Consider the following 16294-nt stretch of genomic DNA (forward strand, 5'->3'; position numbering starts at 1 on the left):
GTCCCTTCCTGAGCCCCTGGAGGCACTGCCCACATGGGTGAGCACCTGCCCATGCTTCCTCATCTCCAAGAAAGGAACCCCAGGGCCTCTGACTTCTCCCTAAGGACTTTCCCGGCTCCTCCTTCACCAGTGCTACCATTTCGGGCATGTGAGCTGAAGATATAAGGCTCCTAGAAGTACCACAGAGGGCAAGCGGGAAGCAGATTTCAAGGGCAGCTCTCTTTGGCACCACTCTGAGTGAACTGTTTCTCAGGTTGGCCTTGGAGAGGCCTCATCAAAATCAAGGTCTCAGGAAGAAGAGACAACAGGGAATTGAACAAGAAGAAAGAGTTACACTTACGCCAAAGCAAAGGCCACCAATGCGCCAACCACCACCACAAAGTCCAGGATGTTCCATAGGTCTCGGAAGTAGGACCCATCCTGCAGGATCAAGCCCTGGTCTATCATCTGAAGGAGAAAGATGTGAACAGCCAGGGATGAGCCCACTGGTGTCGGCAATGCACCCTGAGCTCGGGGCTCCCCATGACAATGCCCCTACTGCCATTGTCTCTACAATCAACCCTGTACAAGGACCTGAAGAGCAAGAGGACATGTCTCACAGTCTCTCTTCACCTCACTCTGAAGCCTGAGGCCCCTTGTCATAGCCACCAGGGTTCAACTAGACTCCTTGGCTCTCACAGAACTCTGCCACATTCCTTCCTCCATTAGTGGCTCAGAGCACCAGGCGTTGCCACATATGCACAGAGGAGGGAACCCCACATAAGGGAGACTATGAAAAGAATAGAAATGTGGGGTGTTAGGATGGTGGGAAACAGAATGGGGGGCAGTGAGGGCAGCTGGAACTACATGGTGTCCAGGAAGACCCATCCCTAGCCAACCCTTTGCCTTGGCACATGCCCAGGCTCAGACCAGGGAGCACACTGGGGAGGTGAGTACAATCCCCACCCCTGTCTGCATTCCCACTGCCTGCCTGAGAGTGGGCCTGGCTCCCCTTGGGCCATACCCACAGGTCTGCCCCAGTCTAAACAGATCCACGCAGATGTGTTGTACCACAACATCTTATCATGACATACTTCATCAGAATTCTGAGGCCAGAGGAGGCGTGGCTGGAGGCCCTACTGAGGTTCTGTCATTGGCTGGTAGGTGGCAGCACTGGGGAAGGGCACCAAACTAAAGGAGCAGACACATGACCCATCTAAACCCCGTAGCCCAGCTTTTCTCTAGAGGCTTTTACCTTTATAACCATCTCAAAGGTGAACACGCCAGTGAAAACATAGTCAAAATACCTCAGGACCTGTAAGACACATATCCGTGAAGGGGAAGAGCATCACATGTGGCCGCCAGGCTATACACATGCCTGACTGCCCGTGTGCATGCAGTCCTGTACCCCCACCCCAACTCGTTTCTACCTCAGGACAGAAGCTTGGGATTGAGCCTGCTAGTTGGACACAGGAGAAGGGGGACCAGGCGTTACTGCTGGAACCACATGACTTAGCGGTCAGTCCTTGGCTCTTCCCTCCCCTTGGGCAGAACTTCACTTCTTGGGTCTGAATGGCCCCACAAATATCTCCCTCAGGACCTAGAATCCTTGTCAGTTCCAATCCTCCTGACCTCCCTCATACTTCCCAACATACACCCTTAGGACCTCCGGGAGATGTCTCAGCAGCCTGGGGTAGAGCTTCAGCTCCCCAACTTCATGCACATCCCTCATGACCCTACATGACCCTGTAAGACCTGGCTGGCTCGGGGGAGAAGGCCCACTGCTGAAACATAACAGCACACAGTGTGGCTGGGGAGTGGGGACTGGAGAAAAGGGGCTGGTCTTGAAATGGTCCCTACTTTGCCCTGAGGGACTGGAATGGACCATTTCTTAACCCTTCTTCACTCCCCAGGAACCTGCCTTAATTCACTTTTAATGCTGGGATGGGGAGGGGCTGGGATGGGGTGGGTACCAGGGTATTACGGAGGTTGCAAACGGCTCCCGTGCACCCACTTTGTTGCGCTCCGAGTTGGTCAGGACAGGGTCCTCGGCTGCCAGGGCAATGCTGCTGGCTGCGATCACCAGGAGAATGCACATCTCAAAGTAGCGCAGGTTCACAATGTAGTGGCAGGCCCTGCGAATCCTGTGGGGTGGAAGGGCCTTCTGAGCTGCCTCTGCTTCCCTCCCATCCCCATCTCTTACTCCCCACCCTCATGCTCATCAGCCTCTTCCAGACAGCCAGGCCCTGGCCAGAGGAAGCCATGGGGAGAGCAATTTAATTTCTCAGGCACCACCCTTGATTTAAAGCTCCAGTGGGAGAAGGTAATCAGATCGGTTAGAGGCTACGGTACGCAAGCCAAATACATTATCTGCAGGCACGGGAGCAGCCAGCATCAGATTACACGCACTCAGCACAGCTACATGGGACCCTCCATTGTATCTCAGTGTCACCTCCCCCACTGTACAGAAACTGGGGCATAGCAAGGAAATCATAAGAAGCCAGAAATGTAAAAATAGACCTTGATTCTAAGATTCCTGATGAGAGGAACAACAGGTTTTCATGAGCCCCAGGTATTCTGATTAAAGTGATTATATTCTATAGATTGTATTCTGGACTCAGGTGACCCGATATACCTTAGCCCACGTTCCTTCCCTCCCAGAGGCTTGTCTGAATACTGCCCGTGTGGTCACTGAAAACCTTTCTGTCTTCCTAGCCTCAGAAGCTGGTCTATGTGAACATCTTGCTCATTTCCAGGGCAAAGGCAGCTCAGTCTAACCTTCCAGAATCTTCTCTGCCACCTCCATCTCATGGCCCTACCTCTGCTTTGAGGACCATGCCCATTTCAAAATCCACATATAGGGAAGTGGGACCAATCCTCTTAAACTCCAGTGGGTGGTCTATTTATTCCAGGCTCCATATTCTCAGTTCTGTCCACCACTGAAATATTTGGTGACACATCCCAAGTAGATTTCCTTGCTCCCACCCCAGCCCTCGACACAACCTACTGAACAATTTGAGGTAAAGGGTCCTTTTCTCATGACATTGCTCATGCTTCTCCGTCTTAAATTATTCTTCAGATGCAGCACAGAGCTCAGCGGCGATTCAACCTCATGACACACTTCTACCAGGGAGCACCCCGCATGTTTCAGATGTCTGGCCACAGTTCACTGAGAAGGATCAGGGGGGTGAGCGGACCCTCGTCTCTCCTCCTCATCACCCCAACTCTGGCTCTAACCCTGGTCGTCTACCATGGTGCCAAAGGGCGAGCGATAGGAAGGTGCCTTACGGGTTGGTGGTGCTGAAGATGAACATAGAGCTGTGGGGAACCATGGCTTTGCCAGTCTCACGCTTCTCCTTCTTTTGCTGCTTCTTCTCTACCTCTTCCTCCTCCTCTTTGATCTCTGCCTCCTTCAAAGGACTGGCTTCTCCATCAGTCTTGTTGCTAACTGTGAAAGGCACATGTTGAAATCATCAGAAACCTCGCTGCATGTGAGAATAGCACCTTTTGTTTTCCACAGGGATGGGATAGAGACGAGGGGAAGGGGTTACAGGAATGCATCTAGCCAGGCACCCTGCAAGCACCGGGCTTGTTAGATTACACTGTGAAGCCCTTACTCTCCTCCTAGCCTGACCCTCACCCTAATTTTACATGACAGCCTTTTTGGGCATATAAATAATAATCATGTGGGGCACCTGGGTGGCTCAGTAGGTTGAGTGTCCGACTTCAGCTCAGGTCATGATCTTATGGTTCATGAGTTCAAGCCCTGTGTCGAGCTCTGTGCTGAGAGCTCGGAGCCTGAAGCCTGCTTCAGATTTGGGTCTCCCTTTCTCTCTGCCCCTCCCTCACTTGCACTCTGTCTCACTCTTTCAAAAATAAATAAACATTAAAAAAATAATAATAATCATGTTTCCCAGGGTAACAGAACGATTATTTCTGTTGTAAGGCTTACAAAGTTATATCTAAAAATCTAGATTCTTTGTCTACATTTACTTATTGAATTTTCACAACAATACACCTTGAGCGGCATATATTATGTCCATTATACAGATGGGAAAAGTGAAGTTCAGGGAATTCAAGTTATCTATCTTCAGTTCATACAGCTAGTTCCCAACTCAAAATCCTATATCCTTTCAATGCTATCACACTGCAATGGAAGATTTTAAGAAACCATTACTCTGTTTGCAGCTGACTCTCTGGCTGTGCTTTTTCCAGTCGTGATTAATGTTGAAACGGGAATGCAATATTCATGCAAATATGGGACCATGACGGCCTTCCAGGGCTAGGAGGATGAAGGAGTCAGAGACTGAGTGGAGCTTTTGGGCCGCCACCCTCAGTTTCCACATGCAACTTACAGTGTGGGTTAAGTGGCAGGGAGGCTAAAGTTGAGTGGGCAAGGGATTCAGTCAAACTCTCCCACTGTTCTCTCTCAGTGACCAACTCTACCCTGGAGCCTTGTGCAAGCAGCAGGGCTCTGAAGCTCTGGCTCCTTCTGGGTCCTTCCAAAAGGTAAATGATCCCAGATCCCTCTGACATTATGCCCTTACCTATGACCAAGGCCATAGACTAGCCCCAGGACAGGAGCAGAGGAAGGCCAAACTTTGTTGATGTTTCTCATAAGAGAGGGTCCAAAAGATTTACTTATTAGAGCATAAAGTTAAACACACACCACAAGAGGTTGTGAGTCTGACATCCTGAGACATGCCCAAGTCAACCAACCCCAGGAGCAGTGAACATGGGAGACTTCACTTTTTAAAGCAGTACTGGCATTTTGAGTGTACAGAAAGTAAAGCAATGGAGAGGGAGCAGAAGAAAGAAAAACAGGAAGAGGAGACTGTCCTATGAAAATAGAAATATATGGGAAAAATCAGAAGGAAAAAAAAGCAAGGGTAGAGCCCTCTGGTCATAATTCAGTGAGCATGAGGCGGCAGCCAGAATTAATGCAGGAATGGAAGTGGGGTGAGGGGTGGGGGTGAAGTTGGGGTGGGGGTGGGTTTAGTATGGGGATAGAGGCAGGGTTAGGGCAGGAAAGGGGGTGGGGCTGAAGTGAGGATAGGGGTGAGGTTAGGCTAGGGCAGGGATGGGGGTAGATGGAGGGCTTTCTGCTGTTTCCTTTTGAGGTCTGGAGATTAACATCCATTGCCTGAGGAATCTATCAGAGAAACTGAGTAAAAGCTCCTAGGAGAAAAGAGTAAATAAGAGTAATAAATTCATAAAATGTTAGTGCTGAGGAAGACCTCAGTGATCACCCAGTTCAGTGCTTCACTTTCGGGTTGACAAACTGAGGCCTCAGGAGAAACAGGTTTGGAAGCCACACACTAAGCGGTCTGGACCATCTCCTGCTCCACACGGGTTCCCTAACTTGTCCGGTGACATGGCCCCTCGGAGGTCCTGGAAAGTCCCATCGAGTATTCACATGATACATCAAATAGCCACGTATATACATCTGGCTACAAAACCACATGTGATCTCTCTGACGTCTCTATGATGGTCACAGGGGCCAAGGCGTAAGCAAATTTTACAGATAAAACTAAAGATGGAGAAAATTCTAACTAATTTTCCTGCAAACCTAGATAAAACTGCTCCTATTGTTTCCTTGCTGAAGAATGATTTCGTCCTGCTGGTGGGGCTTTTCACGTTGCTTTACTGAGCGACTCCGGAGCCATAACTGTCCCCAGCCCTGGGTGGGATGGGTGGTGAGGGTGAAGGGGGACAGGGACTTGTGTTCTCACTGTGAACCACAGTTGAGTCCACCAAGGGGCCCACGTCGGGGATGGCGACGGTGACGCTGGTACTCTCAGTGGTGGCCTTGTCCGTGTTGGCCGTGACACAGGAGAGGTCGGGCTCACTCTGACTGATGGCCCGGCCCATGTCCAACTGCACATCCCCCAGCAGAGCTTGCTCACTGCTGCCCTCCGGCTCCTGCTCTGTCAGAGCCGTGTCCTTCCCCATTTCCAACTCTGGCTGCGGCTGGACTAAGGGTGTGTTGGCCTCGTCGAGGGCTCCTGCCAGCCCGGAGCCTCTGGGCACCATCAGACTGTTGGTCCTGCGGAGACAGAGGAGGAGATGGCTGGTGCTCAGATCAGAAGAAGATGTTCTAAAGTGGCTGGTGAGCCAGGCAAGAGGGAAAGTGGGGGGAAGCGCAAGGAGCCTCACTCGGAGCATGGCATCTGCTGCCTCTCACCCCCACCCACCCAGGCAGAGAGGAGCTAAGACCCACAGGCGCTGTCCGTGCCTTGTTCCCATCCATCCACCTATGACCCATACCCAACAGGAGATGCCCTAGACCAGTCTCTAGGTTTCAGGGGGACAGAGCCCATGGTGTGTCATATTTACCCATGCCTTATAAAGGGTGCATCAGTATCATTTCCATTTTATAAAAGGGAAAAGTGAGGGCCAGGCGGGATTGTATTGAAGCATCCTTAACACCAGGAGGGCTCTATGCCTCCAGGGCACTCCTGCAGCTAACTTACCTCCTTAAGTCTTGGCCTCTTTCCTCTTCCTGGATTGTGGGTTCCTTGCCCCCGTGGCTGGCCCTGGGCTCGCGGTCCTTCTCCCCCTCGGTGGGCCCCCCTTCATCCAGACTCCGCTCCTGGCTGGCAGACCTGCTCCGGGAGGTGGAGGAGGGTTCCTTGCCTTCGGTCCTGACACGACGGTGCCTGCTGCGCCGCTGGCTCTGCCTGTGCCTGGCCCGGTCCTCGAAGGTCACCACAGTCTCCCCTCCCCCAGCCTCCTGCTGGGTCGAATCACAGTTCCCATGACACGGCCTGGCCAGCCATGGTGGCTCCCGTTTGCCCAAGGACAAGGGGCTCCTCTGGTTGTCCAAGGCACTCGGCAGGTCCCCTCCGTCCCCCTTGAGGGACCCCCCGCGGCTAATGCGCTCCTCCTCACATTTCTCCAGGCCCAGGCCCAGGCCCTCAATGGGTCTGGGTCTCCGGTAGAGGCTCGGGTGGGCGTTGAGTGGGTTGAGGGGGCTCAGCGGGTTGAGGGGGTTGAGGGGGTTCATTGGTGGGGCCTCCTCTTTGTTGAGGGCCTCCTGGCTGGACATCTGCATGTGCCTTCTCAGCTGGCTGGTGCGCTGCTCCCACACTGACATGTGGTGCCGGCGCCTCCGCTCCCTCCTGCCAAAGAGGAAAGGGTGAGGACCACGGTCAGGAGCTGACTGCTGAAGGCCAGGGAGGGAGCCACAAGGGTGTAGACCAGCCCTCAGTAGCCACGGGAAAGGGGTGGGACACATGGGGGGCAGCAAACGGGAGAGCCTAGGACCTGCAGACAGGAAGCACAGAGAGATGCAAGGAGCCGAGTGGGCCACGCACGAGTAGGTGGTTGGACCAGCGCCTCCTGGTGTGTGGGGCTTCCCACCCTAATCCCTGCTCTGCAGTAGTCGAAGGGCGGGCAGGGATCAGCCTAGGACTGAGCCCCCAGGGCCTGCAGGAGAGGAGTAGAAGGCTTGCCAGGTTTTCACTCCCCTGTTCTCCTTTGCTCTCAGGGCACCAACCTGTACCCACCCTCTGCTCACCACTGGCCCTTAATTCAAGGTCAGAGATCTTTCTTCCTCCTACTCTCCCTGTCTTTGGTCCCTCAGATGACAGCCTGGGATAGCACAGGCTGAAAGGCGCAATGGTGGGCTACTCTTGGAGGATGACGGACGGCAGTGACAGGCAGACCCACGGAGTCATCCCCCTCAAAAAATAAGAGTGCCGTGGATCTCTTCCACAACAGCTGATAAAAGCCACAGGCTGCACGTGTAGAGCCCACCAGCAGCTCATTCTCCAAGCCGCTGCTGAACATCTCATGTGGCAGCAGGAACACGCAGACATATGCACGCGAGAGCACGCGGGAGTGGGCTCACACGGGCGGAAGGGTAGTCACCTACTCTTTCACTCACATGTGCCCACACGCATCCTCACTGAGGCCCACACCTGGCTGTACACAACTGCCTACGTGCAAGGCACACCCACCAACACCAATTACCCACACCAACGCGTGCCCACTCACAGGCCGCGCAGAGGAGTGAACAACACACAGGGTCACATACCTTAGACACACACTGATATAAGCACATGTCGGAAGGTGCAGAGGATAGTGTCCACAAACCATGTGCACGGAACACACGCACACACCACAACGCACACTGACATACACACCCAGCGCCACTCTGCCCACTGTGTGGTGAGAACAAAGACACGGTGTCCCTACACACACACATAACCACTCACAAACACGCAGACCGGTACACACATACAGGTGGCTGCTGCGTGGCTCCCACATCGACATGTGGTGTCTTCTCCTTCTGTCTCTTCTGGGAAAGAAAAACGAACAGGTTCAGTTCACCCCAACCTCCTGGAACCACAAGCCCCACAGCCACCAGCCAATTTTCAGGAAGAGGCACAGAGTCCTCTACGTGCCCGTACGTTCTCCACATGCCTGCTGCCCTCCGTAGACTCCCGACCTTCAATTTGCCAAGGGAGTGACCTTTGATTCTTACTCTGTGCAAACACGCGGATCTAGTTTTTGAAGCGTACATGCAGGGACACAATGGATAGGTCATTTCGTAGAGTACGTAGCTTCAGGTGCTCGATCATCATGCCCGGCACTCACACCTGTACCTAAATACCCTTCAAGAGAGCTATTCTGGAAACCGCATAAACTTGCATGAAAGTTGTATTTCCCTCCATCATTTCCAGGATATTCACAGGGGTGTGACTTCACAACTCATCACTCCAATCACTGTAAAATATGCAAGAACAAATGCTTTGCCATGCACACCATCAAAGCCACACAGTAGCCCATGGCCAGAGGCAGGGTCACCACTCCATGAGCTGCTGTCCATGTACTTTAAGATATGTGCCATGTCCCCTGCAATTGTGCAACACAGTGACCCTGGCCAGAGGCCTTCCAGGTTCCATCTGTTCATCCAGGTAAAACACAGTAATAACCTTCTTAGTCATGCACAGGGGAAAAAAAAATCTTTCTACAGACATACACATGCTGTTTCCTTTTGTTTACAAGCTCGATAGAAGGTCAGACAGGCAGGGTGTGGGAATCACCCACAAAGGCAAAAAGGACTCATACAAACAAAGCTGAAAGATCAATGCTCAGGTAGAGGACAACACATCTGGGACACCTGTGGAGTGAGCTCGCCCCAAGTCCCGGCTGACAGCCCCAGTTTGGCCCAGTGGGCCCCTGACTAGACCTAGGAGGCTGGCAAGTGCTGCGCCCTCCCTGACCAATGGAGAACATGCTAGGTAAAGCGGCACTGCTCAACTGCCATGTCTCACATGCACAGGGGAGCCTGACATGTGGGTGGGCAGAGGGAGTAGAGGCAGCTGGTTGGAGCCTCGCTTGGCATCTGGAAGAGGCACAATGTGTACACGCATCCACAGAGTGGAGATGCCTGTGAGCCCCCCGTCTGCATGCACCCTTCAGCACAGGCAGCTGCAATGCAATAAGGCACACGTGGGCTGGTGGTGCCAAGGAGCATGGGTAGCACATAGAAATAGAAGCACACACACTAGCCAGGCAGCATGCACACCCACTAGGGAAGGCAGATTCTGCCGTCTATTTGCAAATTCTCAAATACTCAAATAGCCATTCTCCAGAAGCAATGTGTAAGAGTTTAAGTACATGGAAGAATTCTCTTTCTTGTGAATGCACACAGGTGTGTGCGCGCGCGCACGCACACACACACACACACACACACACACACACACACACACACACATACACAGACCAGTCAAACAGAGACCCAACTTTTAATTCCCACACAAATCAGATACACACTTCAAACTCCTCTTCACTTCTCCATTCACACGTACGAAGATCCAAATTCACACCCCATCATGAATATACCTTCATTCTTAAAATCATACAGAGAAGCATCGACATATCTCCCAACTCATGCATATGTGACCTCACATACACCTTACATGAACCTTGTGGATCAGGAAGGGCAGCTGGCATTCTTTCCATTTCAAAGATGGGGAAACAGACATTCTAGAATCCTAAGTGGCTCTCTCTCCAAGTATACTGAGCATGTGAGTTACAGAACCAGCCCTCAGACCTTCTGATTTGTAACAACACGCTTTTCATGTTTCTTTATAGACAGCCACACCTTGGTTATACAGCAGCCCAGAAATCAGGGGTCTCGTTTGCCCTCCCCAGCAGCACACACCCACCCTGACATAGTTCCCAGCAGCAGCACATACCCTACAGCAATGTACTGCAACCAGAGCCGTATCTCTGTTCATTGTGGAGAGTTACAGCACCTTCCTCCACCTCTCCAGGCCCAGATACACACACAGCTCACTGCCTACAGCCCTATGCCCTACCAGCATTTCATTCATTCTTTCCTTCTATAAATAGTGAGTTTCTACTCTGGGCCAAGCATCTTCCCAACTCACGTCTCCAAACCCACTCTTCCTCAGGCTTCCTCATCTCAGTAAATAGAACCACCCACTCCTAAGTGACAGCCAGCCCTACCCACCAGCATGTTTGCATACCTGTGTGTGTGTGTGTATTTTTAACCCAAACTCACGAGTGCAAGGAAGGTGGGGAAAGAACTACTCAAGGCCCAGAGATTATTCCAGAGAGGAGGGAGTTGTTCTGCCTTTCTCCATCAATCTTTAACAAATTTTCAGGGCAGTATTTTCTCACGCACAAAGAAAGGGCTGAGAGGCCAAACCTTCAGTTCTGAAAGGTGAGGGCAAGATGAGGATCATCCAGGGGAAGGAGACCCCCACATAAAACCAAGAATGCCTCTACAGGGAAAGGCAGCAGACATTCAGAGACCTTCCCATGAGCACTTGGCAAAGAAAGGCTCCTCCTTTACCAGCTTCAGGGAATAGATAACGGGGTCTGGTGTCAGGATAGAGTTATACCTACCAGGGGTCTCAAAGTCTCCCCATCGATCCCCAGGGATGCCCACATAGGCCTTGCACAGGCTCAGAAGTCACAACAGGGATTCTCAGCCCTTCCTCCAACACCTTCTTCCAGCTCCACACAGGGCCCACACCCTGCTAGTTCCTGCTAGTTCTACCAGCAACCACAGGTTCAGGTTGGATCCTCAAAGTCTATACTTGCTGCTCCACTCTCTAATCTCTCATCCTCCCCCTAATTCATTCCATCTGGATTCTGTTCCCACCGGGCCACTGAAACTGAAGGTCCACAACAACTTTCATTTTGCCAAAAGAAATGGTCCCTTCTCTGTCCTCATCTCATGTGATCTCTCAACAGTAGTTAGCTGTACTGTCCAGTCGCTACTTTCTGAAGAGTTTTCTTCTCCAGGTCTCCAGGACATGACCTTTCCTTGTTCTTTCTTCCTACTCCTAATTGCCACCATCAGTCTCCTCCGCAGGTTTCTTGTCTGCTGGACCTCGAGGCACAGGAGTGCTCTGGGTTTCTGTCCTTAGCAGCTCTGTCTCCACTACGATTCACTCCATGCCAGCTCACTCATGCTGAGAGTTTAATGCCATCCAAACTCAAATGGCTCCCCCCAAATCTTTATTTCTAACCCTGACTTCTCTTCTAAGCTTCAGACTCATGTAACCAATGGCCTATTCAACATCCTCACTTGGATGTCCTCTAAGTATCTCAAATTTAATGTGGCCAAAATGAATCTTGCACTGTTCTCTAGACTATCAGTAAATACCACCACCATCTACCCAGTTGCTTAGGCATCAAACCTTAAAACTTGAGAGAAATATTTTTTTTATCCCCACCCCCATGACATTTAATCTATCACCTCTTCCCGTTGGTTCTCTTTCCAAAGCACAGACTGAATGTGATTGCTTCTCATCTCCTCCATGGCTACGATGGTCTCAACTACCATCATATGTCACCTACTTTGCTCTAATGGCCAAATCTGTCTCCCCACCTCCACTCTTGGCCCCTACAAATCCATTCTCTACAGGGAAGAGTGACCTACTATCGGCGTAAATCATGTCATACCCATCCTTCCACTTTAGACCTTCCATGGTTGCCATTAGAATAAAAGTTAAAATCCTTTACCTGGTCCTTCAGGATCTCCCTGGCCTTGTCTCCTAGTCTTCTTTGCTCCCTGCATATCAGCTTCACTGCACCTTGCTGGAGAACACTCTTCCTTCATAATTTTACATGACTGCCTTCTCCATATTTAGATATCTGCTTGAATATCACCTCTTCAAGGAATCCCTCCCAGACTGTCTATAAGTACTCCGCCCAATTCTTATTCCTCTGCATTATTATCCTGTTTTATTTACCTTACCGCAATTATCACTGTCTAAAATTATTTACGTATGTTTCTTATCTAGCTCACTGAAATAAAAGCTCTGGGAGAACAGAGACTTCATCTTGCTCACTGCTATATTCACAGGACCTCTCCTGGCATGGAGTAGGCATCCTCTGATAATACACCATTCTGAGTTGATGAATTAATTGGCTGTTAGCACAGGAGCCCAGGGGTCACTGAAGTGGGGACAGCCAACTCACTCGATAGAAGGCATGTTGGGTGCAGACATCGGGCTGACCTCCTTGGCCTTCTGCAATGCATGTTTCTGGTTGAAGGCCTCCTCTTCTTCTTGTTCATCCTAGACACAGAGCAGGGATGGGTTTGCTGGTATCCCCGTGAAGGAGAATAGCTGCCTTGGCTCTCCCCCCAAGTTCTGGAGACCAGGTGAAATGAGGAAGGCAGGAGAAGAGGTTAACCAAGGCAGTTTGAGGGTGGGTTGGCTCAGAGACTTCAGGAGGCCAGGCGCCAGGCCCTTTTGGAAACAGAACCCTTTCAGCCCTGGCATGGCCAGTTTCTGGTTTCCACCTTGCCCCAAAGGTTTCCTCACAATTATTCAGGAAATCCATGGAATTCTACCCCAAGCTCCTAGCCCTCAGTGGAGCTACCCACAGCTATCGAGGTCAGAAGCTAGAGCCAACACCTCTCAGATGTTCTGCAGTATCTGGAAGTGACGGAGCAGGGCCCTTCTAGGCAGAACCCCGTGAAGTAAAATGCTGAGACTGTGCCTCTACTCATGCCCTCTCCTCTGCCAAGCTGAGTGGCATCATCCCAAGTGATCAGGCAGGGACCCCATCCCCTCACCTATATTCCTGTTGTAAATGTCTCCTCTTTGTGATGACACTGGGGAAAGCCAGTTCAGGTGAAATGACTAGAGCTACTAAGAACACACATCTTACTTAGCCTGCTCTGTTTTTCACATACTATACATTATTTCACTTGATCCTAACAATAATCCTGTGAGGTATGCAAAACAGATATACCATTCCTATTTCATCATCTACCCAGTTAATGAAGTGCCCAATGGCATTAGAGAACCATCAGATCCCCAGAGAATGCTTACCTTGGTCAGCTCTTGGGCATTGGCCAGATTGTCTACAGCAATGGCCAAGAACACATTCAGCAGTGTGTCTGGGGTGATGAGTTAAGGACGGGCGAGTAAGAAAAACAAAAGGCTTCAGCAAGACTGAGACGACATCTCTAGGTCTTTCCTGCCTGGGATACCAGCAGGAACAGAAGTTACCCCAAAGCATTGATTAAGCAGGGGTTATGCAGCCCTGTCTGAAGGGGAATATATATTCCCTCTTCCACTTATCTTCTCTTTGCATAGGACAAAGAAATAGCTAAATCCAACCACTCAGGGGCCAAGGTGGAGTAAGGAGGCCTTTAGATAGCTATGGCCTCTCCTCACGGCTTACTGAATAGAGATCGGCTGAACAACATGACAACAGGAAGCTCAATGCAGGAGCTCAGGTCTCCTTTCTGAGAGGCTGGAACTGAAGCCCACCTAGACCAATCCTACTACTCTGTTCTTAAAGATGAAAAGAAATGAGATTCCACAGCTCCATCACTGATTGGTTCTCAATAATGGGATGCTAACTTATTTCTCTCATTCTTCTTATCCTGGAAGTCTTCCATATTTCATTTAACAAAAATGTCACAGAGCACACAAGGTCATTATAGAACCTATTTCTATTCCAAGCTCTAACCTCTGAAGTCCCAATTTTCCAACTCTTTTTGGGGTCCATGTGTTGTGGAACACAGAAGTGGTTCCAGCATAAAAGTCCAGGTCTAACTACCCTCAGAGTAATAGGAAAATCAAGGTGCCATTGTGACAAACTGACCTTCTGTTTCTGTGATGCACTGCATTAACTTTCTTTTTATGGGTTTCTCATGTTTGGTTCATAGTCTGCTCTGACCCCTAGAAATTTTCACAGCAGATAACTTAAAGGAGTATCTTCTCTCTGTGAGACTATGGGAAAAGCCAAAGTCCAGCTATATCACATGGCTCTCCTTTTTCACTCCACCAATCCCATTTTAAGGCAAATCTCATTCCCCCAAAACATTTAATGATTGTGTAGAAGTTCACAGTTTATAAGGTGCATCCAAAGAAATTATATCATTTACTATGCACAACAAAGGGGTAAATGCTGTCATCCTCCCCACAGATGTGAAAACTAGAAGTTCAGAGAGATTAAGGGACTTTCCCAAGGCCACACAGCTGGTAAACAGAATTGTTGGGATTAAAACATAAATCTTCCTAGTCTATATATTATGACCAGACATAGGTTTGGGAATTAAATGGACTCAATTTCCAGTCTCCCTTTATAATTTAATAATTGTTTGACTTTGGTCAAGTTAGTTCATCTAAGTCTTAAGGATTAGATGGTAAGGTAAGGATTAGATGAAATGGTACCTGTAAAACACTTAGTACAGGGTCTCATGAATAGCACAAATACAATAAATGTTGGCTATGCTTAGGAGTATTAGTATTAGTCATAGTACTAATATTTTTGAAAGCTTACTATGTGACCAGTCCTATTCTATATTAACATGTAATTAATTTATTAGTATTACAGTGTGGTCACTATTTCAGCCTACAGTTATCTTTGTCAACTCTTATTTTCCCCAGCTGATAGCATCTCCAACTGTTCAATGTAAGAGCCTCATAAGTTATTATTTGTGTATGTTGTAGATATAGATAATACTTTATCTTCTTGCTTATATTTGTCTTCTTGACCCAACTACTGTACAATTTCCTTAAAATCAGAATCCTTGTTTCTCTTAGTACACTGAACTATATCCACCCCAATGCTACCCTGATGCCCTAAAAAAACCCCACCCACCTCTACCACCATCACCACCCTCCTCAAATGCTGGTCCAGGCAGGCAAAGAGCACAAAGAGGAGCATCTTAAAAAGGATACAGTTTCCAAACAAGGTGAGCACAATGAAATAGATAGCTGACCACATGCCTGAGCTAACTCCACCCTGGGAGCGGATCCCATTGTACATAACCTCATTCCAGTCCTCACCTGTTAGGATCTAGGCAAAGCAAACAATAGGCAAGTCAGAGACCTGGGTTGGTTGAAAAAATGGGGCTAATGCAAAAAGGAAAATTCTCGCCTAGGTTTTTTCCATCTACCTCTTGCTTGGCTATTCTTCCAGGGAGAAAAATAAAGTCATTTTTATGAGCAATTCTAAACTTTCTTCTGATAAGGAAGAAAGGCATTGAAAAATAGAAAGAAAGCATCAAAAGGAAAGATTCTATTCCTCAGACTACAGACTCCCTCCATCTCCAGCTTTGCCAAGTCTATGGTAATCACACAGATCAAGTGGTCTGGTCACTACCAGACTATGCCAGGGGAGCCAAGTGTATAGTTCTTGAGATAGCAGCATTATTAGAAAGAGCCTCATGGGCTCCAGTTCTGGAAACCTGGGTTCTGGTTCAGCCTCAGATTCCAGCTAAACAGTGTTTTCTATAGCACTCGGCATTATTTATTTTTGAGTTTGCCCCCGTGATTTAAAAATATTTTTTGTGGGGGGGGGGGATAGTGGGGGTGGGTGGAAAACATAATTCATTAAATGGACACATGGGTTAGAAGATGCTTCCAATTTTAGAAAACCATAAATGTGATATGACAGTTTTACTTCTTCCTTACCAATTTGGATGACTTTTACCTCTTTTTCTTGTCTGACTGCGGTGGCTAGGACTTCCAGTACTATGTAGGATAAAAGTGGTGCAAGTAGGCATTATCAACAATTGCTAAGCTATGGGGAGAGCCCAAATGTCCATCGATTGATGAATGGATAAAGAAGATGTGCTACATATATACAATGGAATATTACTCAATGATCAAAAAAAAGAAAATCTTGATTTTGCAATGATGTGGATGGAGCTAGAAGGTATTATGCTAAGTAAGACACATCAGAGAATGACAAATACCATATGATTTCACTCATCAACAAAACAGATGAACATATGGTAGGGGGAGGAAAAAGAGGAGAGAGGGAAACAAACCACAAGAGACTCTTAACAATAGAGAACAAA

The 16294-nt window shown here is 49.1% G+C and overlaps 1 protein-coding gene across 3 annotated transcripts in view; it reads right to left on the minus strand.

Moving 5' to 3' along the window:
* The window catches only part of CACNA1E (calcium voltage-gated channel subunit alpha1 E), a 313280-nt gene that overhangs the window by 57276 nt on the left and 239710 nt on the right, over positions 1–16294 (minus strand). For 2 of the 3 annotated variants that reach the window (XM_047840445.1, XM_047840444.1), the window contains exons 16-25: positions 15171–15288; positions 13308–13375; positions 12448–12545; positions 8225–8281; positions 6453–7100; positions 5712–6025; positions 3268–3427; positions 1994–2123; positions 1235–1294; positions 341–447 (exon numbers count right to left, since the gene is read on the minus strand). In XM_047840445.1, the coding sequence (XP_047696401.1) occupies positions 341–447; positions 1235–1294; positions 1994–2123; positions 3268–3427; positions 5712–6025; positions 6453–7100; positions 8225–8281; positions 12448–12545; positions 13308–13375; positions 15171–15288 (1760 nt within the window). The remainder of the gene's footprint in view (positions 1–340; positions 448–1234; positions 1295–1993; positions 2124–3267; positions 3428–5711; positions 6026–6452; positions 7101–8224; positions 8282–12447; positions 12546–13307; positions 13376–15170; positions 15289–16294) is intronic. The other variant, XM_047840446.1, reaches the window with a different exon arrangement.

Source organism: Prionailurus viverrinus, chromosome F1, assembly GCF_022837055.1.
Source record: "Prionailurus viverrinus isolate Anna chromosome F1, UM_Priviv_1.0, whole genome shotgun sequence".
NCBI classification, from domain to species: domain Eukaryota; kingdom Metazoa; phylum Chordata; class Mammalia; order Carnivora; family Felidae; genus Prionailurus; species Prionailurus viverrinus.